Source organism: Leuciscus leuciscus (assembly GCF_965113295.1).
Source record: "Leuciscus leuciscus genome assembly, chromosome: 11".
Classification (NCBI taxonomy): domain Eukaryota; kingdom Metazoa; phylum Chordata; class Actinopteri; order Cypriniformes; family Leuciscidae; genus Leuciscus; species Leuciscus leuciscus.
In genome coordinates this window covers 11404262-11431664 of record NC_138735.1, presented here as the reverse complement: position 1 = coordinate 11431664, position 27403 = coordinate 11404262, and the positions used below count along the sequence as shown (strand labels likewise).

Sequence of the window (27403 nt, the reverse complement as noted above, 5' to 3'; positions counted from 1 at the left end):
ATGTTGCTAGCATAATGCTAGCTTGAATAGCATTTTGCTAGCATGATGCTAGCATTATTAGCATGTTGCTAGCTTGATTAGCATGATGCTAGCATGATGCTAGCATGATTAGTATGTTGCTAGCATGTTTTTAGCAAGATGCTGTTGCCAGGTGGTGGTTGCTAGGGTTTTCTGGGTTGTTGCTATGGTGTTGCTAGGCAGTTGCTAAGGTGTTCTGGGTGGTTGCTAGGCAGTTGCTAGGGTATTCTTGGTGGTTGCTAGGCAGTTGCTAGGGTATTCTTGGTGGTTGCTAGGGCATTGCTAGGTGGTTGCTATGGTGTTGCTAGGCAGTTGCTAGGGTGTTCTGGGTGGTTGCTAGGCGTTTTGGGTGGTTACTAGAGCATTTCTAGACGTTCCTAGGGTGTTCAGGGTGGTTGCTAAGGTATTTTTGGTAGTTGCTATGGTGTTACTAGGTGGTTGGTAGTTGTCAAATATGGTTACTATGGAGTTTTTATAGAGTTCTTAAAATCTTTAATAACGAGTTCCTTCAGTACGGCACTCGGCCTGCGGCCTCGTGCCTATGGCCGAATAGGCACAAGCATGGAGCAATATCGCAAGGCTACGAGTGTGATATTGCTTTAAAAAATGTTAAAAAAAAAATTTATATTATTTATTGGTTTAGGGTGGTTGCTAGGGAGCTCTTAGTGGTTGCTAGGGTGCTGTAACTGGTTGCTAGGGTGTGGCTATGAAGATTTTAGGCCATTACTTATTGGTTGCTTGATAATATAAATCCTCTGAGGGAGAGAGAGAGGGAGAGAAACGCAGGGGTGTCAGGCCCTTTGGAGTGGTGTGTGTGAAAACGGCAGTTGGGATTCAAATGTTTTTAGAATGCCCAATGTTAAGTCAATGGGACTTTTTTGGCCGCTTTTTCGCCCGCTGTGCGAACATCGTACACCCGATCGCTTAGAAAAGTCATAGCACACCTCTCCTCAATGAGCCGGTCGATTTGACACCTCAATCAGGGGGCTGTGACAAACGGTGCGGGGCAAGTTACGCGCCAAACTTTTGTCCGGAATAATAAGAAGAATAATAAGTTTAGTGACAATAACACTAGTGGTGCTTTGAAAAAGCACCACTAACTAGAATGTACATTTCCTGAAGAAAATGTGAAGTGGTGCTTGCAGTGGCAAAACTCACCACTCGGTTGCTAGGATTTTGTACATGATTGCATACGAGACAACAACCATGTCTGTACGATGTTGTGGAGCTGAAATATGGCTTCTGTATGTTGCAATGTGGTTGCTAGGTAGCTCTAAACGGTTGCTATGGTGTGGTTACACAGTTACCATGATGATATTTACAGACTGGTTTCCCAACCAAAACAAACAAACACACCCCCATGTCTATACGATGTTCTGGTGCTGAGATATAGCTCATTCATGTGTTTGTACGGTTGCTAGGGTACTCCAAATGGTTGCTACGGTTTGTTTATACAGTTTATGGGGTAATATATAAAGAGTATTTGCAAGTCTGGGTCAAAAAATGCCCAACTCTGTGTTTTTACAATGTTTTGTTGCTGAGATATGGCTTGTAAATGTTGTTCAATGGTTGCTAGGGGCCTGTAACTGGTTGCTAGGGCGTGGCTATGAAGTTGTTATGTCACTACTTATTGGCTGCTTGATAGGACAAATCAAAAGAGCCCAAATCCAAGGCTCTATGACCTTCTGAATCAAAGATATGATTTTGCAAATTTTGAGCCTATGTTAAGTCTATGGGAAATTTTTCGGCTAATTTTTCGCCCGCCAGACGAACATTGTACACCCGATCGCTTATAAAAGTCATAGCACACCTCTCCTCAATAAACCGGTCGATTTGACACCTCATTCAGGGGTCTGTGACAAACGGTGTGGGGCGAGTTACGCGCCGAAGTTTTGTCTAGGTGAATAGTAATCACAACACTAGAATGTACATTTCCTGAAGAAAATGTGAAGTGGTGCTTGCAGTGGCAAAACTCGCCACTGGGCAGATGCTAACACAATTAACATGTTGTGATACCATGATATACCACGTTTTAGCATTATTTACCACGATTTACCATGTTTCTAAGATGATTTACTACGATTTACCACATTCCAGCATGATTTACTATGATTAACATGTTGTTAAAATGATGCTAGCATGATTAGCATGTTGTTAACATGATTAGCATGTTGGTAGCATGATGCTAGCATGATTAGCATGTTGCTAGCATGCTTTTAACAAGATGTTAGCATGATTAGCATTTTGCTAGCATGTTTTTAGCCAGATGCTAACATGATTAGCATTATGCTAGCTTGATTAACATATTGTAAGCATAATGCTAGCTTGAATAGCATTTTGCTAGCATGATGCTAGCTTAATTAGCATATTGGTAGCATGATTAGCATGTTGCTAGCATGATGCTAGCTTGATTAGCATTATGTTAGCATGATGCTAGCTTGATTAGCATGTTGGTAGCTTGATGCTAGCATGATTAGCATGTTTTTAGCTAGATGCTAACATGATTAGCATGTTTCTAACATAATGCTAGCTTGATTAGCATGTTGCTAGCATGATGCTAGCTTGATTAGCATGTTAGTAGCATTATGCTAGCTTGATTAGCATTATGTTAGCATGATGCTAGCTTGATTAGCATGTTGGTAGCTTGATGCTAGCATGATTAGCATGTTGCTAGCATGTTTTTAGCTAGATGCTAACATGATTAGCATGTTGCTAGCATAATGCTAGCTTGATTAGCATGTTGCTAGCATGATGTTAGCTTGATTAGCATGTTGGTAGCATAATGCTAGCTTGATTAGCATGTTGCTAGCATGATGCTAACATGATTAGTATGTTGCTAGCATGTTTTTAGCAAGATGCTGTTGCCAGGTGGTGGTTGCTAGGGTTTTCTGGGTGGTTGCTATGGTGTTGCTAGGCAGTTGCTAAGGTGTTCTGGGTGGTTGCTAGGCAGTTGCTAGGGTATTCTTGGTGGTTGCTAGGCAGTTGCTAGGGTATTCTTGGTGGTTGCTAGGGCATTGCTAGGTGGTTGCTATGGTGTTGCTAGGCAGTTGCTAGGGTGTTCTGGGTGGTTGCTAGGCGTTTTGGGTGGTTACTAGGCAGTTGCTAGGTGTTCTGGGTGGTTGCTAGGCAGTTGCTAGGGTGTTCTGGTTGGTTGCTAGAGTTTTTTGGTGGTTACTAGAGCATTTCTAGACGTTGCTAGGGTGTTCAGGGTGGTTGCTAAGGTATTTTTGGTAGTTGCTATGGTGTTACTAGGTGGTGCTGTAACTGGTTGCTAGGGTGTGGCTATGAAGATTTTAGGCCATTACTTATTGGCTGCTTGATAATATAAATCCTCTGAGGGAGAGAGAGAGGGAGAGAAACGCAGGGGTGTCAGGCCCTTTGGAGTCTGTGTGTGAAAACGGCAGTTGGGATTCAAATGTTTTTAGAACTCCCCATGTAAAGTCAATGGGACTTTTTTGGCCGCTTTTTCGTCCGCTGTGCAAACATCGTACACCCGATCGCTTAGAAAAGTCATAGCACACCTCTCCTCAATGAGCCGGTCGATTTGACACCTCACTCAGGCGTCTGTGACAAACGGTGCGGGGCAAGTTACGCGCCAAACTTGTGGCGGAATAATAAGAAGAAGAAGAAGAATAATAAGTATGAGTGACAATAACACTAGTGGTGCTTTGAAAAAGCACCACTAACTAGAATGTACATTTCCTGAAGAAAATGTGAAGTGGTGCTTGCAGTGGCAAAACTCGCCACTGGGCAGATGCTAACACAATTAACATGTTGTGATACCATGATATACCACGGTTTAGCATTAATTACCACGATTTACCATGTTTCTAAGATGATTTACTACGATTTACCACATTCCAGCATGATTTACTATGATTAACATGTTGTTAAAATGATGCTAGCATGATTAGCATGTTGGTAGCATGATGCTAGCTTGATTAGCATGATGTTAGCATTATGCTAGCTTGATTAGCATGTTGGTAGCTTGATGCTAGCATTATTAGCATGTTGCTAGCATGTTTTTAACTAGATGCTAACATGATTAGCATGTTTCTATTATGATGCTAGCTTGATTAGCATGTTGCTAGAATTATGCTAGCTTGATTAGCATTGATGTTAGCATTATGCTAGCTTGATTAGCATGTTGGTAGCTTGATGCTAGCATGATTAGCATGTTGCTAGCATGTTTTTAGCTAGATGCTAACATGATTAGCATGTTTCTAGCATGATGCTAGCTTGATTAGCATGTTGTTAGCATAATGCTAGCTTGAATAGCATTTTGCTAGCATGATACTAACATGATGCTAGCTTAATTAGCATATTGGTAGCATGATGCTAGCATGATTAGCATGTTGCTAGCATTATGCTAGCTTGATTAACATGTTGTTAGCATAATGGTAGCTTGAATAGCATTTTGCTAGCATTATGCTAGCTTAATTAGCATATTGGTAGCATGATGCTAGCTTGATTAGCTTGTTGGTAGCTTGATGCTAGCATGATTAGCATGTTTTTAGCTAGACGCTAACATGATTAGCATGTTTCTAGCATGATGCTAGCTTGATTAGCATGTTGCTAGCATAATGCTAGCTTGAATAGCATTTTGCTAGCATGATGCTAGCATTATTAGCATGTTGCTAGCTTGATTAGCATGATGCTAGCATGATGCTAGCATGATTAGTATGTTGCTAGCATGTTTTTAGCAAGATGCTGTTGCCAGGTGGTGGTTGCTAGGGTTTTCTGGGTTGTTGCTATGGTGTTGCTAGGCAGTTGCTAAGGTGTTCTGGGTGGTTGCTAGGCAGTTGCTAGGGTATTCTTGGTGGTTGCTAGGCAGTTGCTAGGGTATTCTTGGTGGTTGCTAGGGCATTGCTAGGTGGTTGCTATGGTGTTGCTAGGCAGTTGCTAGGGTGTTCTGGGTGGTTGCTAGGCGTTTTGGGTGGTTACTAGAGCATTTCTAGACGTTCCTAGGGTGTTCAGGGTGGTTGCTAAGGTATTTTTGGTAGTTGCTATGGTGTTACTAGGTGGTTGGTAGTTGTCAAATATGGTTACTATGGAGTTTTTATAGAGTTCTTAAAATCTTTAATAACGAGTTCCTTCAGTACGGCACTCGGCCTGCGGCCTCGTGCCTATGGCCGAATAGGCACAAGCATGGAGCAATATCGCAAGGCTACGAGTGTGATATTGCTTTAAAAAATGTTAAAAAAAAATTTTATATTATTTATTGGTTTAGGGTGGTTGCTAGGGAGCTCTTAGTGGTTGCTAGGGTGCTGTAACTGGTTGCTAGGGTGTGGCTATGAAGATTTTAGGCCATTACTTATTGGTTGCTTGATAATATAAATCCTCTGAGGGAGAGAGAGAGGGAGAGAAACGCAGGGGTGTCAGGCCCTTTGGAGTGGTGTGTGTGAAAACGGCAGTTGGGATTCAAATGTTTTTAGAATGCCCAATGTTAAGTCAATGGGACTTTTTTGGCCGCTTTTTCGCCCGCTGTGCGAACATCGTACACCCGATCGCTTAGAAAAGTCATAGCACACCTCTCCTCAATGAGCCGGTCGATTTGACACCTCAATCAGGGGGCTGTGACAAACGGTGCGGGGCAAGTTACGCGCCAAACTTTTGTCCGGAATAATAAGAAGAATAATAAGTTTAGTGACAATAACACTAGTGGTGCTTTGAAAAAGCACCACTAACTAGAATGTACATTTCCTGAAGAAAATGTGAAGTGGTGCTTGCAGTGGCAAAACTCACCACTCGGTTGCTAGGATTTTGTACATGATTGCATACGAGACAACAACCATGTCTGTACGATGTTGTGGAGCTGAAATATGGCTTCTGTATGTTGCAATGTGGTTGCTAGGTAGCTCTAAACGGTTGCTATGGTGTGGTTACACAGTTACCATGATGATATTTACAGACTGGTTTCCCAACCAAAACAAACAAACACACCCCCATGTCTATACGATGTTCTGGTGCTGAGATATAGCTCATTCATGTGTTTGTACGGTTGCTAGGGTACTCCAAATGGTTGCTACGGTTTGTTTATACAGTTTATGGGGTAATATATAAAGAGTATTTGCAAGTCTGGGTCAAAAAATGCCCAACTCTGTGTTTTTACAATGTTTTGTTGCTGAGATATGGCTTGTAAATGTTGTTCAATGGTTGCTAGGGGCCTGTAACTGGTTGCTAGGGCGTGGCTATGAAGTTGTTATGTCACTACTTATTGGCTGCTTGATAGGACAAATCAAAAGAGCCCAAATCCAAGGCTCTATGACCTTCTGAATCAAAGATATGATTTTGCAAATTTTGAGCCTATGTTAAGTCTATGGGAAATTTTTCGGCTAATTTTTCGCCCGCCAGACGAACATTGTACACCCGATCGCTTATAAAAGTCATAGCACACCTCTCCTCAATAAACCGGTCGATTTGACACCTCATTCAGGGGTCTGTGACAAACGGTGTGGGGCGAGTTACGCGCCGAAGTTTTGTCTAGGTGAATAGTAATCACAACACTAGAATGTACATTTCCTGAAGAAAATGTGAAGTGGTGCTTGCAGTGGCAAAACTCGCCACTGGGCAGATGCTAACACAATTAACATGTTGTGATACCATGATATACCACGTTTTAGCATTATTTACCACGATTTACCATGTTTCTAAGATGATTTACTACGATTTACCACATTCCAGCATGATTTACTATGATTAACATGTTGTTAAAATGATGCTAGCATGATTAGCATGTTGTTAACATGATTAGCATGTTGGTAGCATGATGCTAGCATGATTAGCATGTTGCTAGCATGCTTTTAACAAGATGTTAGCATGATTAGCATTTTGCTAGCATGTTTTTAGCCAGATGCTAACATGATTAGCATTATGCTAGCTTGATTAACATATTGTAAGCATAATGCTAGCTTGAATAGCATTTTGCTAGCATGATGCTAGCTTAATTAGCATATTGGTAGCATGATTAGCATGTTGCTAGCATGATGCTAGCTTGATTAGCATTATGTTAGCATGATGCTAGCTTGATTAGCATGTTGGTAGCTTGATGCTAGCATGATTAGCATGTTTTTAGCTAGATGCTAACATGATTAGCATGTTTCTAACATAATGCTAGCTTGATTAGCATGTTGCTAGCATGATGCTAGCTTGATTAGCATGTTAGTAGCATTATGCTAGCTTGATTAGCATTATGTTAGCATGATGCTAGCTTGATTAGCATGTTGGTAGCTTGATGCTAGCATGATTAGCATGTTGCTAGCATGTTTTTAGCTAGATGCTAACATGATTAGCATGTTGCTAGCATAATGCTAGCTTGATTAGCATGTTGCTAGCATGATGTTAGCTTGATTAGCATGTTGGTAGCATAATGCTAGCTTGATTAGCATGTTGCTAGCATGATGCTAACATGATTAGTATGTTGCTAGCATGTTTTTAGCAAGATGCTGTTGCCAGGTGGTGGTTGCTAGGGTTTTCTGGGTGGTTGCTATGGTGTTGCTAGGCAGTTGCTAAGGTGTTCTGGGTGGTTGCTAGGCAGTTGCTAGGGTATTCTTGGTGGTTGCTAGGCAGTTGCTAGGGTATTCTTGGTGGTTGCTAGGGCATTGCTAGGTGGTTGCTATGGTGTTGCTAGGCAGTTGCTAGGGTGTTCTGGGTGGTTGCTAGGCGTTTTGGGTGGTTACTAGGCAGTTGCTAGGTGTTCTGGGTGGTTGCTAGGCAGTTGCTAGGGTGTTCTGGTTGGTTGCTAGAGTTTTTTGGTGGTTACTAGAGCATTTCTAGACGTTGCTAGGGTGTTCAGGGTGGTTGCTAAGGTATTTTTGGTAGTTGCTATGGTGTTACTAGGTGGTGCTGTAACTGGTTGCTAGGGTGTGGCTATGAAGATTTTAGGCCATTACTTATTGGCTGCTTGATAATATAAATCCTCTGAGGGAGAGAGAGAGGGAGAGAAACGCAGGGGTGTCAGGCCCTTTGGAGTCTGTGTGTGAAAACGGCAGTTGGGATTCAAATGTTTTTAGAACTCCCCATGTAAAGTCAATGGGACTTTTTTGGCCGCTTTTTCGTCCGCTGTGCAAACATCGTACACCCGATCGCTTAGAAAAGTCATAGCACACCTCTCCTCAATGAGCCGGTCGATTTGACACCTCACTCAGGCGTCTGTGACAAACGGTGCGGGGCAAGTTACGCGCCAAACTTGTGGCGGAATAATAAGAAGAAGAAGAAGAATAATAAGTATGAGTGACAATAACACTAGTGGTGCTTTGAAAAAGCACCACTAATAATAATTCATTACATTTTATATAGCGCTTTTCTCGGCACTCAAAGCGCTTTACATAGAAGGGGGGAATCTCCTCAACCACCATCTCCATCACCATCATTACCCTTTAGGGACTCTATACTGAGTACAATTAAGAATATCATAATATCAAATTTAATCAAATAAGTTTTTATATAATACCTGTGGTTTGTACATTAGATGAACATTGCCAAACGTGCCGTTACAAAAAAAAGAAAGAAAAGTTGACGGTACCAGCATTTCTGCAGTAACGAGTACTGGGTATATTCTGTACCCGCTGATAGACGTTGCTTTCAAACACTCCCCTTCATATTTCTGTAAGTGCTTTCTGAGTGCTAATGGTTTCTATTTACAGCTTGTTTTTACAAGCATTGAGTATTGTAGCCAGTCACAATGCTAGTGCTAGTGCTAGCATAAGTCAGTAAGTCATACAAATGCATGAGGTTTTGTTTTGTTCAACATGAGACGCACACTTGTGAATCCTTTCATTATAATCATTATATAAAAATATATTCATAGTGATTGTAAAGGGAGGGCTCTTCTCTTTCTCTCTGTGTATTATTTCCTCACATTTACATTTATTCATTTAGCTGACGCTTTTATACAAAGCGACTTACAATTGCTATATATGTCAGAGGTCGCACGCCTCTGGAGCAACTAGGGGTTAAGTGTCTTGCTCAGGGACACATTGGTGTCTCACAGTGGATTCGAACCCGGGTCTCTCACACCAAAGGCATGTGTCTTATCCATTGCGCCACCACCACCGTATTATGCATTGATCCAATTTTAGTTTAGTTTTTCACAATGCTAAGTACACTGCTAAGTTTCTGGATTGACAAGTGTACAGTATTTAAATGTTTGTGAAATGGCGGTGGTTGACGGTGATTACCAACGGACCAGACAAAATGGAACAAGATTTTTTTTTTAAAGTACAGTTTTTTTCTCTGGTACCGAAATTGGTACAGAAAACCACAAACTTAACTACTGAAATATTAGTACTGTGTCAACCAAGTTATAGGGTGTACAAACATATAACAATGATTTTTGCAACTTTCATTTTGTATATAATTAAGGTGTATTTGTACCCAACTAAAAGTCTTAAAGTTTGCCTGTTTTTTGTTAGGATAATCCAAATACATAAACTTTATATCATTTCTTGGTTACAGTGTTTATTTTATCTGAGGTGTGGTTTACGGCCTAGTTGCATGCAAAATAGATTTCAGTTTAAAGAATTGGCAGAATATTTGCAGATTCTGGGCCTGCTTTAGTTTGTTTATTTGCCTATTTCAGTTGTGTGGATATTCAAGATCATTTTAATTGATGACTCATTTCCTGCTAAAAATCCACCGATGCTGCGCTGGGAAAGCATATTGAACATGTGCTTTGAAAGTAAGACATTTTATGCCAGGGTTTTGCTGAATAACCTGCTCATAATCACTCTCAGCGGATCCCAGGTGCATTCACAGACTTCATGTTTCCACTGTGTTTATTAGACTCAGTGGGTCTGGGCATTACCATGTGAGATTCCCTACCGATAGACGCAACCGGCCTATAAACACACACATGTTGCGCTGGCTTTAACTCAGCTTCCTCACGTACACGGGGTGTGGAAGAGTGTTTGGATGTAAGAGCCAGAACACTGGCAGAACACACATAGTCCATGTTTCTGTTTTTATAGAGACTCAAGCTCTTTTCTCATATATAAGAACTTCACTGCATTAAAAAAAAGGAACGGTTAGCTATTAGTCAAACGAGATCCACTAATTAAGTGGAACACATTTTTTTCTGCTTTCGATTAGGTTAAAGTACCCCAGCTCCCATCTCCCCTCAGCTGCAAATAATTCTGATAATTTGGCAGTGGCAAAATTCCTATTCTAATTATGAGCCGTATTCTAATTCTGCGGCAGTAATTCTCTTTTACTACTCCCCGAATCTCCTCTTGCTGCCTTTTTCTCAATGAAACACGTTTATGTGCATCTCACCCTGCCAGAAATAGGGAAATGGGGTTTCTTATAAAAGTTTGAGATGTGAAGATAATTATGGAAAAACAAGGCAAGATATAAATCTACATTGTATTGTAAAATATTTGTTGAAAACAGGATGCAAGTGGCCAAATAGAATGATATCCAAAATTACGCTGAAATGATCTGTGGCTTTGTGGGAAAAGAGACTGTTGGTTTAAATAGCATCTGGGGGTTGTTGGTTTAAACATCACAATGATTATTGATTATTAGGCTATTTGTTATGTGCTGGGGGCATTTTAAGATTTAAATTTGGTTACATAACATCCCGTTGTTGACACACTAAAGCATCAAGTTATCGTGAATCTAACTGATGCTGCTGAGACCCTGACTGATGTGACAAAATTCCAGAGTTGCATGTAGTTTATTATGAAAGTGTGTAGCCACAGATACTGACACGAAGTTTGAATGTTCTTACATGTCTGTAGTTCTCTTCTCTATGATAACTGTTAACGTTCAGAATAAAGCCCTGCTGTCTCTCTTCACTTTCACATTGCTTTAGATCAACTGACATCAAAGCTGCGCTTCTCACTGCTGACTGTAAAGTGAACGTTACCTGCTTGGGATCAGTTGTGTAAAACTCAACCTTGTGTAAAGGATTATTAATATACACACTTTGTCTATACCACATCTTAACGTTATGCTATCAATCACCATGCACAGCTATTTTCAACCTATCACACATACAGACAAAAGCACTTACATACGCCATTGACTTTTAGTTCAGCTGGGGTAAAATATAGTCTCTCTCGGGCTGGATCACTATGTTCTGTATTAATGCTTTAATTAGAACACAGAAACATCAGACTCATAGTAGTTTTAGGATGGATCTCTAAATAAGCGTCAAATGAAAAGAATCAAAGGTCTCTGTGATGTCATGCAAGCAGGTTTATTGATTGAAGCTTATATTAGAAAAGGGGATTAACAAAATATTAATAATACATACAAATATAAAATGAAATAAAATAAATAAATATTAAATGAAAATGTACTGAATTTGACATTAATATTAAATAAACAAATATGCAGGGGAAGGTTAATCAGTCGAATGATTCTGCTGAGATAGGTGTAGTAACACAGGCACACGTTCTGCAGGCTCAAATACGTGACTTTGCCTACATTTCTCCAAAACCTGGACTCTTTCTCCCATTCCCTCTTGGACTCTTCCTCCCATTCCCTCTTGGACTCTTCCTCCTGCCCCTCCTCCAATGAACCTTTTTTGTTGATGTTTTCTGATTTGAAACACCATATTCACAAATAGAGCTCCTTGTGTGAAGCGGACAAGAGGCTAGACTCAAAGTTCAAATACGGTTTGACAATGGCATGTTTAAAAAAACAAAAAACAAACAATTATTGTGTGGATTATTAGGAACACCTTTTCAATTTCTCATTAATGCAATTATCTAATCAACCAATCACATGGCAGTTGCTTCAATGCATTTAGGGGTGTGGTCCTGGTCAAGACAATCTCCTGAACTCCAAACTGAATGTCAGAATGGGAAAGAAAGGTGATTTAAGCAATTTTGAGCGTGGCATGGTTGTTGGTGCCAGACGGGCCGGTCTGAGTATTTCACAATCTGCTCAGTTACTGGGATTTTCACGCACAACCATTTCTAGGGTTTACAAAGAATGGTGTGAAAAGGGAAAAACATCCAGTATGCGGCAGTCCTGTGGGCAAAAATGCCTTGTTGATGCTAGAGGTCAGAGGAGAATGGGCCGACTGATTCAAGCTGATAGAAGAGCAACTTTGACTGAAATAACCACTCGTTACAACCGAGGTATGCAGCAAAGCATTTGTGAAGCCACAACACGCACAGCCTTGAGGCGGATGGGCTACAACAGCAGAAGACCCCACCGGGTACCACTCATCTCCACTACAAATAGGAAAAAGAGGCTACAATTTGTACGAGCTCACCAAAATTGGACAGTTGAAGACTGGAAAAATGTTGCCTGGTCTGATGAGCCTCGATTTCTGTTGAGACATTCAGATGGTAGAGTCAGAATTTGGCATAAACAGAATGAGAACATGGATCCATCATGCCTTGTTACCACTGTGCAGGCTGGTGGTGGTGGTGTAATGGTGTGGGGGATGTTTTCTTGGCACACTTTAGGCCCCTTAGTGCCAATTGGGCGTCATTTAAATGCTACTGCCTACCTGAGCATTGTTTCTGACCATGTCCATCCCTTTATGACCACCATGTACCCATCCTCTGATGGCTACTTCCAGCAGGATAATGCACCATGTCACAAAGCTCAAATCATTTCAAATTGGTTTCTTGAACATGACAATGAGTTCACTGTACTAAAATGGCCCCCACAGTCACCAGATCTCAACCCAATAGAGCATCTTTGGGATGTGGTGGAACAGGAGCTTCATGCCCTGTATGTGCATCCCACAAATCTCCATCAACTGCAAGATGCTATCCTATCAATATGGGCCAACATTTCTAAAGAATGCTTTCAGCACCTTGTTGAATCAATGCCACGTAGAATTAAGGCAGTTCTGAAGGCGAAAGGGGGTCAAACACAGTATTAGTATGGTGTTCCTAATAATCCTTTAGGTGAGTGTGTGTATATATATATATACATATATTGCATTTTGGGATTGGCTTATTTATGAAGCATGCATGCGATGATGCCTTATTTGCTGGCCAAAACGGGTTATTGTAGAAGTCAGAATAATGTTTCTTTTTTAAATAGGTTTTTCTTTCACTCTTTTTCAACCATCACCTCTAGTTTCATTTTTGACCCTCTTTAGCACTTTGTGTGACTCAATGTGTTCTCTGATGGAGGGGCTAAAAAGTGGCTTTGGCACATTTACAAAACAATATCTTTAGTCCAAAACAGAAAAAGTGAAAGCAAATAACTTAATTCTGCAAATAAAAAAAGACGTCCAGCTTTTAACTGACTCCAGATTTGAAGCAGTAACTAAAAGCACAGATAGTTTTCAGGGTTGCTGTGCTTTGCCTCACAGGCATTAGGCCATAAATCAATCCCACCTCACTGCACGTCTTTCCTGCCAACACACGTCATGACCTGCACCTACACCACACTTCACACTACTTGTAATAATTCTGACGTTTTCTTGCAATTTGTATTAGAGAAGAGTGGGTGCAATTAGTTTTGAGTCATTGGTAATTCATACAGACATTAGATTATTTAGATATATTTTACCAAGATGATTTGTGATATCACTTACGTCCATATAGCACAAACATTGCAGGATGAGTTACAAGCCAAAGTTTAATTAGAGGTTTGTTCAAATCACTAACCCTGACTGTGAACGATAGTGTGTAATAGTACAAAGTCTGAATGTAACAACACAGATGAATGTAACACTTTACCTCCTTTTTTTCTCCTTCACATTTCAAGGACATGCTCTAAACTGTTTTCTGTTCACACTTTCTTTTAAACTAATCTCAAGAAATGGAGCTATAGCAATAAAAATCGGTTTTGTGGCAACAACAGATTTCACATTGCATTAGACATTCTCTCTTGAAAAGCTAGTCTGCGCAGGCGGCTAAAAATACATCTGTTCATATATCATTGATACGTTCATTAGAGAGGGGATGCAAGTCAGAATTTATTTGCCGCTGTGGCGTAATGCGGCTTGACAGGGAAGCATCCCTGACACATTAACTCTGTCTAGGGTGTTGTGGATTTACAGAAGGTGTTTTGGTGTAGTGTGGATGTTTTAGTTCTGTATGTTATCTTTCATATCTTAGTCAGCTGTGATTGCTTGAATGTTGCAGACACAGGTAGGATTGTACTCGATTACGATAGTGGAAAGTGTGTGTGTATGTGTGTGCAGATTTGGGTCAGTATTATTATATTTTTTTAAAGACATTAATACTGATATTCAGCAAGGAAACATTAAATTAAATGTGGCAGTAAATACATTTGTAGCCTAATGTTAGAAAATTTCAAATAGAATTTGACGGTTTCAATATTGATAATAATAAGGAATATTTATTGAGCAGCAAACTGCCATATTATATTGGTTTCTGAAGGATCATGTGGCACTGAAGACAGGAGTAATGGCTTCTGAAAATTCACATTTGTCATCACGGTGATAAATTACATTTTACATTTATTAAAATAGAAAACAGTTATTTTGAATTGTAAAAATATTTCAAAATATGTCTTTTTACTGTACTTTTGATCAAATAAATGCAGCCCTGTTGACAATGAGACTTTCAAAAACTTAAAAACCGACCGATGTTGGGTTTTCATATTTTATGGGGACTTTCCTTAGACATAATGTTTTATAAACTGTATTTTCTATCCTCTAATCCTTCCAATCACAGAAAACTTTCTGCATTTTTAGATTTTCAAAAAAACATCACTATTTAAATGTTTTATAATAATTTATTAACTTTTTTCTCCTTTTAGAAATGCATTATTACCACTGCACATTGTCAAAATCACAATTAAGATTTTTTTTTTTTTTTTGCTTTAATGATATTTGGACTTGTTAGCCACAGCTGTTAACATGGCCTGTTTTAAAATGTGATCTTAATTTTGTCCCCAGAACCACAATTTGTAATAATTGCAATCAGACATGTTAAATGGAAATGAATTGATTTTAATTTTAATTTTTTAGTCAATCATATTTATCCACAATGACTCACAGCTTATAGAATCATATGTGTCGTCCCCAGATCTCACCGGCACAGTTTGCACAGGTCTAACGCTGTGTGTTGTGGGACGGCCGAGAGAACACGTCTGGCAGTGCGTCTCCTCCCGTCACTGCTCGATTTGTCCTGCCGTCCATGTCCTCATCTGTCTCAGATCAGTCTGAGCATTTTTCTTTTCATTGTAATGTGGTTTCCCCGTCTGTACATGCATTACTGCAGCCAGTGGCTCTTTCTGCAGGCTCAACACATCCCCGTCAACAGGTGAGACACGCGTGACCATACACACAGAAAGATCATTCGCAAACACAGTGTCAAGCTCATCATTATTCCAAACACACAAATACATGCAGAAATATTCCAGGAGAGAATATGCTGACCTTTACAAATGTCTGCTTACAATAATTCACTGGAAACACACTCGCACGAAAAAAATCATGCCCTGTTGTCATATGTTGTGCATGTGCATTTATATGCAGGCAAACAGACTCATACACGTGCATCTTTTACAAGACTTGTCTAAACTTTAACAACCTCATGAGGGGAAAGTCAGTTGATTATAACATGCGGTGGTACGGGCCTGTAAGTGTCCATTATTTGGAAAGAATTTAGCTTCTCCTATTGTGTGGACAACGTTTCATCATAAACCCTGTGTGATACTGCAGTGTGGTTCTGTTTAGCATGTGGTGTTAATTTAATTTATCATCCAGAAGTCACTCAGTGAAAATTCTTATGCACCAAGTTGCGTTGTTGCCAAACAAATCCGATCATTAAATAATGGAAAACGACTGACCGAAGATGAGAGGAATGTAAAGAAGGACAGATGAGGGAGAAACAAGTGGAAAACACAGAGCCGGGGTCATAGGCTCATGACATGTTCCACATGTCTGTCCGTTTGTCCGCTGCGAGCGTTTCTCTACAGGGCTGGTGACCACAGTAGCGGTCAGAGATCAGCTGCAAACTGACAGCACACACACACACACACACACGCTTGCACGCCCCGCAGTCATTAGTGTCTCTCTCTCACTCTACCCCACGCACATTTCATTACCCCCAGCATTCTCACAAATACCACCCCCCTCCACTCCTACACACACAAACACACTTCAAAATCAGCACACAACCTTGCAGTGCCAAATGAGTCCCACCCGTCTACACAACAACATGTGTTCTGTGGATTTTATTGCACCATAAGCATGTGGAAAAACCTCTTCATTACCAACACAGGTCCTGTTGTAAACGCTGGAGTGAGTTGTGTTAGGTGGCTAAATCTGTTGACGTAATTTACAGCAAAGCATCCTAACACAAACATGAAGAGTGCATTTCATATTTGACAATGGAATATAATATAATCTGGAATTGTATCACATACATAATATGCAGATCAAATCGGATTGAAACTCGAATGCAATGGATTCAAGTTGAATCTCAGACTGAATAATATAACACAACTGAATCAAGTCGAGTCTCGCATTGAGTTGAATTAAATCAAATTTAATTTGACTATAAATCTAAAATATCATCTTAAAAATGAAAATTTACTAGAAAGACATAACCTACAGTAAGTGTTGGAAAATGCTTGAGTAGAACAGCTGGAGTGGTGAACGTGAGCAGCAGAAATGGGCCGAATAGGTGAAATGAAGAGTGGAAGAGATTCCCAGGTAACATTAGAGGAGGATTAATGAGCAGAGAGAGGATGGTAGATTAGGAAAAACATGAAACTTTGTGTAAAAACATTACATATTAGTGTAAGTTCTTATACATTTCACCTTATTTTGTGCATTTTTTTTGTTTTGTTTTTTTGATATTCAATTAGATTTTTTCCCCTTTTCTTTCAGCTTTCATTATTGCTATGCATGTATAAACAGTTAACTTGGTTTTATTTACATCATGCCTACACTCTTAAACATAAAGGTTTCTTCGTAGTTGGGAAAAGGTAATTTCGATTATTAAAATATTATTCATATATATATATATATATATATATATATATATATATATATAAATGGTTCTATTTAGAACTGCTCACTGAAAGGTTCTTTGGGAAACCCAAAATGGTCTTATTTGTCATCTCTGCAAATACCCCTTTAGGAACTTTGTTTTTAGGAGCGTAACAACACCACATAACTTGGAATTGATTAAGTTTACAATTTACACCCATTTATGAAGAATTCTCATTTATTCTTTATTTGATAATCTTGCTAAATCATTTTCCCGTCATGTGTCTCTTGGGGCAGGTTTGGGTTGGGTGCGCACACGGTGGATCTGGTCTATCAGGGTTCGCTTCTATCTACCCTGGAGGAGGTTCTGCTGGTGCTGCTAGGCCCCCTGACCTTGAATGCAGCTACGCTACTGCTGCTCCTGATCAGATGGGGCTGTCAGCTAGCGTTTGGCTCACCGCCCTCCTTCCTGTCAAAGTTTATCATGGCTGCGGCAGTGTGGACAGTGCTGGACCCTCTGGCGGTCTTTGCTGTGGATGCCGTCCTGGGGGTAAGTCACTTAAAATAACGTGGACACTTCTGGACTGTATATAGAAGTTTCACATTATCTTAGCAAAGTCACTTCACAAATAAAACTGAATGTGAGAACAAGGATGAGATAGACAGACTGTAGAGAGAGAACATTATTCAGGATTTTAAGTGTATTTTTGGTTGGGAATGATGAATGGCATTTACATATGCCAATACATTGTACATTCAGAAAATTAGATATATTAAGAATCAAACTTAGAATTGTAAACCTCATTCATATTGAAATGGATCTTAGAATATATTGTGTTATTATGCATATATAGTATAATTATGATGAACCAATGAAGATATGGCATAACTAAAAAACATTGGCTGTTCCAAACACTAATCCCTTAATTTCAATTTATGAAAATATTATATACTGTTTTTTTTTTTTTTTAAATCTATCCAGCTTTTTTGTTGTTAAGTTTTCTCTTGTGAAAAGAAGTGCTCTTCAAATCTTGTATTTTCAAAAGACTGTACTTGCAGATAATATAATATAATGTGTAAAGTGTAGGCCTACTTAAAGATGGTACACTTTAATGAAGTATACTTTTTAAAAGTGGACTTTGTAGTTGTCACATTAAAAGTTTGACTTAAAAGCACAGTTTACTTCATTATGTTTTAATAATCATTTCTCATGATTTAAAGAAGAACACCCATTTTAATGTATTGATAATTATACAATTAAAGAAACTTGCAAAGTAGCCTACTTGATTATGATTTTAAAGGTGCTCTAAGCGATGTTGGGTGACGTCACTTCTTGTTGACGTTCAAAGTATTGTCAAACAAAACGGAGGCTAGCTAGCTCGACCCTCCCTCCTCATCATCCCGTCCGCTACACCCCCCCTCCCTTCCCTGCTTCCTGAAACAGTCATGAACCATTTAGAAAAAAACAAACTGGATTTACCCACCTGTCCAGCAAAAACAGAGCCACTTGTATGTTGGATTGTAAGCCCTTCTGCCGGCTGAGTTCTCGCCACCTTTTGAACGCTTTTCCGATGTAAATTCGGAACTTCGCGCTCCTTCTCCTTTTCCCTATTCTTTATTATTTGTTCATCGGAACGTCGTCTCTTGGCTATATAAAAATTCTCAAGAATATACAATTTTAACGTTAGTCGTTGTTAGGACATCTCTCCTCTAGGTAACTTCCCTCTTCATGCTTCTCTCTCCTCCACTCCCCACACACCCCCCTTCATGTGCACGCGCACCCCCCAACCCCCACCTCCAAATTATTCTTGTTGGTTATTGGCTGGAACACTGTTTGTTATGTTTCGTAGTCCAGGCTGGGCCAGTTTGTTTTTCTTGCCGTTTGTGGAGCCTGGGCCGTCTACAGAGACCGCGTTTTTTTTTTTTTTTTTACAGTGTGTTCAGGGGACAGGCAGCTAGCGGATAGTGAGAATATGTTTGCTGTATGTGACAAAACAAGTTTTGGCCTAAAAAACGAGTGACATCGCTTAGAGCACCTTTATCTTTAGTGACCATATTGTAACATCCGATCCACCCCCACCATCTTTGGCATCCAAGAGGACTTACAGGACAGATTGTACAGAAATTCCGTAAACCTTTCCTGGTGAATGTGCAACAAAAATGTGGAGAGCAGTGAGGCCTGTTACAGAACATTGCCTGGATTTGCCAGAATTTGTGCCGAAGATGGGCCAACTTGAAAAAGGGGAGAATTGTTCTCCCTTTACAAATTATGTGTTCAACCAATTGAACCCATCATTTGGGCTAATTAAAAATAACCCACCTATTCACTATTCTATTCTGCTGCTATTCATGTGGTGGTCAAAAATTTGCTGTTTTTATTAATATTATTATTATTATTATTTCAATTAAATGAATGTACTATATTTTAGCTCGATAATATTTTGTATTTAATATTTTGTATTTTCAGGGGATTTTATGGTACTAAATTATATTTATGCAGTAGTTATAATCCATTTATTCACTTTTAGAGCATAAACCACAACATTTAATTTTCAACTTAAACTGTCATACATCTTGAATGCTTTGGAGCACCGACTTAAGTGTGGTCTCTTTTTAAAGTTGACACTTGGCAGATTATTGCTGAAGTAAAAAATAAAGAAATAAATAAATAGTTTTAAAAAGTAAACTTTAAAAAAAAAGTTTAAGTATGTTACATTTATTGTTATGAAATACAAATACTATTTTAACTTTTTATATAAAATAGATATTTTCCAAAACTTCTTTTATGAGAAAATCAAGGCCATAAATCTAAACAAGTTGTTTTACAAATTTGAGCTTGATATCTAAAAAAATTAGCTTTCAGTAAGATTTTGTTTGGGTGCAGTACCAAAGTTTCCACAATTTGTTTCACAATAATTTCCAGTGCAGTCTCTTTTTTTTACCACGAGGAGTACACTTTTTTTTCCTGGACCATTTAACCTTTTTCCGAATCATGTCCATGATTATTTTTTGTTTGTTTGTTTGTTTGTTTGTCTGTTCACTTAGCAAGTGGCAAGTTTCTTACCATTCTGATAAAGTTGGACAAAATGTTTTAACATTTGACAAATCAAAATGACCGAATAGCACCAGAGAGTTATATATTTACATTTTAAATGTGTGTGGCAGTTTTGAATTTGTAAAATATGTTTTGATTTTGTTTGGTCAGCGTCTGTCCTACAGTGCAGAGGAACCGTTAGCAGATGCTGCCAAGCTTTACTGGCATTTCTTTCGAACGGAGCAGTCGGGTACAGCAGGCATCATCATCACACTTTTCCTGTATGGCGTCCACTGCATCCTCTCCTTCACTTTTCTTTATGTTTACATCCTCAGGTACAATACTTTAAAAGCAAATCAAACAAACACAAAAATAAATAGTTTGTCATGTTGTTCTGGACTTGTCCCAGTGAATGAACTTGAATGTCTTATTTCATTTGTCACATGCCCTCATGCCACTGCATATCATTTTGCTTAACTGTGAGCACTCACTTTTGCAGCAACCTTGGTTCTGCAACCATTTTTCCTAATCATTTCCTCCAAAGGCATTTCAGAAAATTGTCCATTAATGAAATCAAATGTAGCTTACATTTACAAATCAAATGTAGAAATCAAAACTAGCTCTGAATCTCACTGCAGGATTTTAGTCATTTTTGGTCTTGGAATATAATTTTCTCTAGGAGTGTAATCCTTGATGAGCCCCAATTTACATTAAAGTAATCCATAGCCAGAGACAACATAGGCAGGCAATGACACGTACATTTAGAATGCAAAATAGGTGGTATAATAATAAGTTAAGTGGGAGAGACAAAAACGCCTGATAACACGAGTGCAAGAATTGGTCGCAAGAAGATGCTCTTCTCTGAACAGGGCATTCATGTTATAGGGGAACTCACCTGACCTTGACGAGGCGTTCTTTATTTGCCATTTTTAATTGTGCAAGAGGGAGAGAGAAAACACAAGGCTGTTAGCAGTGCAACTGAGCAGAGGGATATATTATCATATAAACACATTTACATTTAAAGACAGCAACCAACATTGTCTTATAGATATAATCGACTTGACATTTATTGATCTAGTTAATAGCAGCATTTCATGTTTGTATATAGTGTGTGTGTGGGGTGGAGGAAATGCTGATGTTGAGAGAAAAGACATGTAGATGAAAAAGCAATAAATTGTCTATCTCCGGAAACTAAATTTCACAATAAGAACAAAAATGCAGTATTCTCTTTTCTGTTGTTCTTTGCTGTCAACTTGTGAGTTTGTGTGTGACCTTCCTGGTGGAAGTGTCAAAAGTGTCAAAACACTGCAGTCCACACTATTCAGAGTCTGAGATTATGGCAGTGTATTTTTGGACAGGGAACCCCTTAGGGACATCCAGCCAATGAAGTCCTGTCCACCAGCACATAAGAATCATAAACAGGCTCTATCAAGAGCTTTCTGCTCATTATCATCATCTGACAGCCAAGTGTTGATGTAATGCAATTTGATTTAATACTCTCATGAAATTAAAGAATGAATAATCAGAGAAATGACATGAAGATGAGCTCAAATCACCTTCACAGGGTTTGTTAATATGCATGACAGACACAATGAACATTGGGGTTTCCTATTATATTGCCAGGCAGCAAATTGTAGTGTTTTAGCTTTACTGCCTTCTTGAAATGTTCATGATTTTCTTTTTTCTTTTTTTTCTTTCTTTTTTTTCATGAAATGAAATGTTCATGAAATATTACAGAAACATGCATTAAGAAAATTAATAGGCTCAATTTTGAGTTCTTTTGGATTTTCATTGTTTGAATTGCTTCTATTGGGCAAGAGAAAGATGCACAAAATCATATTAACACAAATGGAAATCCTTTGATGTTAAGGCTAAATTTGGACCAAGAAGTCAAGAAATACACGTGTCAGATATAGATATGGCATCAACTGTTCATGGATCACTTTTCATGTTTGAATATTTAGGTCTGTAATCACACACTGTAGCTTTAAGGTCTGGAAATAAAACAAAGGACCCAAAAGTGTAACAACCTGATTTTCCACTAATCAGTGTAGAATGGTCTCAGAGAAAGAGCTTTCATCTTGTTTCTCAATGGTTGGGCTTATATCCCACACTGGATGGACGACATTAAGTGTCAGCCGTAGAGAAGGGTAATGTCTCATGCCAGTGCATGGCTCTAGGATGGCAGGGTTGGCGCATGTAACATGGGTTAAAGCTGAAGAGTGGCTGTGCTGTGTGAATGTAGGCCAGCAGTCTGATTGTGAGTAGGCTTGCACGTTTTTATGGGTTATCTGCTTCTATTCACTGTGTGGAGAGAAGCACTGACACAGTGCCTGACCTATTTCTAAAATAACGCCTGAGGCTACACGTATAGATAGAATGAACTGTTATCCGTTTTTAATTACATTTTAGCAAGCCCTGATTCACTCCCTGCAAAGCCGGAAAGAGGTATGTTTTGCATTTTATCATTATATATGTTGGAAAATATATAAACACAATCAGACATTTGATGTGGGTCCATTAGTGAGCATGTTCTTCTGAAATAAGAGGAGAATAGTGGCACAACTGAAGTGTCTGTTTTAAAGCAGTGAATGAATGGTTCTCCTGCTCAACATCTGGTTGGTTGAGAGGCTTTCAGGCTGACGATATCATTGGTTAAGAGGCAGACTGATACGAGAATGTGCTAGTTCTCCCGGGGTCTTTGTTTAATTCCCGATGAATTTCTTTGCGCTGAAATTTTGTCAGGAATATTTTATGGATAGTTTCAAATGTTTAATGGTGGGATTTATCAATCCTGCTCCTTCCTTCCTTCCTTCCTGCAGAGTTTAGTATCTAAAACACTTGTCTGTCATTTTTAATAACACTAAAACCTTATTGTCTTATTCTGTGCTTTAAAGGTAAATCTTTATGAGCATGACTGAGCACCACTGGTTCATGGGATGTCATGGTTTCCCATTTATAGCTTAATCTGACCTTGGAATTGTTTTTTTAACTGTTAGCTAGATGCAACAACTGTACATTATCAAGATGTCAATGGTCTGCTTGTACATCTGACATTCAGATTTATTTGAATGTCTTAATTTATCATTGAAAGGTACACTTAAAATGTACTTACAACTGTTATTGCTGGGTGTGAGCAGGTCATATTGACTAGGCACAATAACCCTCACACAGATGTCTTTCATGTATTTCTTTGGATGTCCCTCCTTCTGGATTGTTGTTGCCTTTTGATGGAGTCCTCTTACTGTCTCAGGTCCAGGCTCACATTTTGAGCAGGTGGCTAAGAGCAGGACTGCAAGCTATGTCCAGCACATCCAGAAATGTTTGATGAATAGCAATGGACGTTTCTCACTTTAATTTGCCTGGAGTTCAGATTTGGACCTAGAGTGGCAATGGAGTGTTGGAGGGACGTTCAGAAACAGGACCCTTCCAGAAACAGAAAGACTTAGAAGAGCACCGAAAATGCCATTATCCGTACTGACTTTTTTATTCTGCAAGCCAGTGAACATGCTTATAGAGTGATCATAGAGTTTACTAGAATAATCTTTCAGGGAACGACAGGTATCTCTGGTTCTGGAATTGAGGAGAAGGATCCATGACCATGGACCTCCTATCACCATACCAGGATCACAGTTAGCAAAACCTTCCACAGCAACCAAATATTGCTGCAAACTATTATTTCTGTTTTCCAGCTTACCTTAGATATCTTAAGCCATTGTTTTGTATCTTTTTCACTGTCTACAATAAATCCCTGGCATAATTTAAAATGGAAATATGATTGGATGAATATTAGTTCACATATGATTACTAAGTATGTAATAGAATATGTGTACTCTGGTAATTGTTCATCATGCATGAATGGGTTACCTTCATTTATTCATGCATGCTTAAGTCCGATGTATATGCCTTGGCAAAGCAGTCATCACACGCTTCTTTCCCATGATAGAATGATGGATCAATATATTCCACAATATGTTTCAGTTATATTTCACATCATATTTTAGAGTTTTTCTTTTTTTCTTTTTTTCTCTCTCTACTGTTTTTCATCTTTTATACTTTGCATGGTAAATGTTTCTGGAGTGTTCATTACCCTTTGAACAAGAATAATCTCGTTTCTGTAGCGGAGGGTCATAGGCGTTTTGAAGAGAAGCCAAGCTGTGTGTTTTTATGGCTGTTGATTCATGCGCTGAGTATGTGAGATGTCTGAGGAGACTCAATATCAATAACCACACTGTAGTAGTCATATGACTCAATTCTTTGTCACCAGACAGAGATTCAGATGCCTCTATATGCTCAACTTCTTTGAAGAACATTAGGATCAATGTATGATCTGAAGAGACAACCTTTCCACAAAAACACAAACAAACAAGCCTCCTACACTACTTGTAGAATCTAGCATACTCCCCAAGTTACTCATGGCACATTCTCTTTGACTTTCTCTGTGACTTTGTTTACTTGAGTATAATATAGGGGAGAAGAAAATAAAAATTTATATTTTAAAATATAAAAAAATAAGTTAACAAATGTGTCAAACCTTCTACCGTAGACTAGAGTCGCTTCTGTTCTGCCGGTTGACATTGACAGGTCAGGCCTGCTTCTCTGCCGAGCTGAAGCTCATCAGAATTTCACTGTGTTGGAAAGGTCAGATGAGCTGTTCGTCAGACGGTAACAGCCTTGACAGCAAAATGACCAGGATGTGACAAGGTGGAATAAAACCCGTTTGAACTCTGAACCTCTGTCCTGCAACTTTGCAACAAACCAAGAATTAGTTAATTGATTTATCAGTTAATCATTTACATGCCATTCCAACCCCTTATTAGTTGCTATATTCCAACTGCGTTTTGTGAGGAACAGATTGGAAATTAAGTTGATATTCACTGGGGGCTCTCAAATATCATTCACACTTGTGCTCAGTTAAAAACAGCTGGATGTACATCATTAACAGTGAATGCCATTGGTTCTTTCATGTCACGTGACAGAATAGGATACAACACACGGTGTGTTTGTACATTTCTTTTTGTAACAACATAGCATTAACATTTCATAGTTAATTATAAAAATAAAATTGGTTTAAAATAAGTAGTTTTTTTTTTTTTCTACAAAAAAATCAACTTATGCATTTCAAAAGCAACAATGTTAACTGCCATTTTAAAATTAAGTGTTAACTTTTTTATTTTATTTTTCATCCAGACTTCACAATGATGGGAGACTGTTAGATATCTACCAACGCCTCCACAGCACTGAGGGAGCATTCTTTATTCCACATGACATGGAGGTCTCCAACCAGGAGCTCAATTACATTGTAAAGAAGGCAGAGCAATGGAGAGGCTTCAATGGAGAGAGACGCAAGGTGAGTTTGTGGAAGTTCTGTTTATAGTGGTAACAACCAGCACTGAACACTGGGGTTCAAAGAGAATATCTTCTTTCAAAAAGGCGATCCAGCTGCCATGGGCTGCATTGCCACAACGCTTGACTGTTGCAAAGCTCTTCTCAAGTCTTAGGCGCTTAATTGGATTAATGGCTGTTTTAAAGAAGATGGGCAAAATGGTAGTTGATACTAATCCATCAGATTGCCTCTGCAAAAGATTTCTGTCTGTCTGATGGCTTGTAGATGCCCGCTAGCATTTATGAGTAAGAAAGCCTTTGTGATGGTTTTCAGAAATGGACTGTCACGTTGAACTGTTCACTGAGCTTTCTAATATGCATTATAATTAACATAAAATGGAATCAAAGGATATAACATTATTATTTCAAATCATTCTGTTTTCTTTAGTTACATTTATGAATGCCAAAAATTTGTCACAGAGGTTTTTAGCTAGTCTAATTAGTTGGGGCTAATTATCCAAAAAGGAATTCGGCTTGATTAATCCACGGAAATCAATTTCCAGCAATATTTCATTAAGAAAAAAGACCGCTCAATCAACAGAGGGACGCATGAGGACACACACACACACACACACACACACACACACACACACACACACACACGTTCACAACTTGGGTGGCAACTCCTCTTTTAGTGTTCTTGATGAAGAAATGTTATTGGCTGTCAAACAAGTCATTAAAAAGGCATTCTGTAATTCCTAGCTCAAATCGTAGACCTTTGAGAATCACGTTATTTTTCCAGCCCTTTCCAATGACCCTGTTTATGTTTTAGATTCCAAAAGTACTGCTACAGCTGTGGCAATATTAGTAATGAAGGTGCTACAAATTGGATACAGTTGTTTAGATTGTAATTAAGAAAACAGCATCGTTTAACCAACACGCTTGCAGAATCTTTTTTAACTAGAACGGTCTTCATCCCAGAACTGCAGTCATAACCTCCTCTCTCATATTGGCCCTAATTTGCCGTTATTGAACTGATAAAATGCTAACACATTAAACACATTTGCCAGCATGATGAAAATTTAGGGTTATTGCATTTCACAATTTTTACATTATTCAGGCTGACGATTTTTCATTTAAATAAGACGGGCTAGGCCATTATTTCATAATTATTGTGGCAATTTCTCTATGCAAAAAAGGGTCACTTTCCCAACTCAGCAAAGACATATCCCTATTAAACTAATTTGCCTACTTGCAAATTTTTGTCATTTTTCCCTCATTAACTATTTATCAACACAGTAGGAAAAAAAATATATGTTGGAGGGGAGGGAGCAGCCAGACAGAGCTGAAACTAATATTTTGCAACTCTAATGATTTTTTGCATCCTTAATTAGATAGAATATGCTTGATATGATTAGGTCAGGATGTAGTAGTTTTCATTAAAAATAGATTTCAGAAACTGTATTCCAAATGTTCCTTCACAATTAAATAATGAATCCAGCACATTCCTTATTATGGACCCAATTAATATCGCAGAAAGAGGCATGATTTTAATAACAAGAGGCCACGAGGCCTTCATTAGCAGAGAATGGGGGTGGAGAGAGCGTAGAAAACATTTACAGGTACAGATAGAGCCACAGGATGCTTGGAAACTTCAGAAAGTTTTAGCAGCTTGTTTGAATGCCTGTGGCAAATACATGTGCTGATCATTACGAATGAATATTACAATGTTGCAAAGATTGACATGCTTTGTCTCGGCCTCAACTCAGGGTTTCCAAAAGGGGGGGGGGGGGGGGGGGGGTTATATTTACTAAATACCATCATTACAATAAATATAATTTATTATCATCTTTTTGAAAGATTGGTTTGTTTTATGTAATGCAAGTATTTGGTTGCATTTCAAAGGCCAGCTGTGTCTTGCAGTGTGACATGCTGTACTTTATCTAAAACTATTTTTCTAATGCCTCTACAATTATTATACATGCAGATTTTATGAGCTCATATTAATTAAGATACTACATGGAATGTATGCACTTTTAAAAATATATTTTTCAGACCTCAGACCATGTAAGTGGTCACAATTCACCATTTCTTTTTTTTTCTTTTTTTCTTGAATGTGCAAGGTTTCCAGTGTCATTTGT

The 27403-nt window shown here is 38.8% G+C and overlaps 1 protein-coding gene across 1 annotated transcript in view; it reads left to right on the top strand.

The window, feature by feature from the left end:
• The window catches only part of ofcc1 (orofacial cleft 1 candidate 1), a 135930-nt gene that overhangs the window by 83487 nt on the left and 25040 nt on the right, over positions 1–27403 (top strand). The window contains exons 16-19 of the mRNA XM_082184815.1: positions 14991–15227; positions 17201–17453; positions 20109–20272; positions 25128–25287. Coding sequence (XP_082040941.1) covers positions 14991–15227; positions 17201–17453; positions 20109–20272; positions 25128–25287 — 814 coding nt within the window. The remainder of the gene's footprint in view (positions 1–14990; positions 15228–17200; positions 17454–20108; positions 20273–25127; positions 25288–27403) is intronic.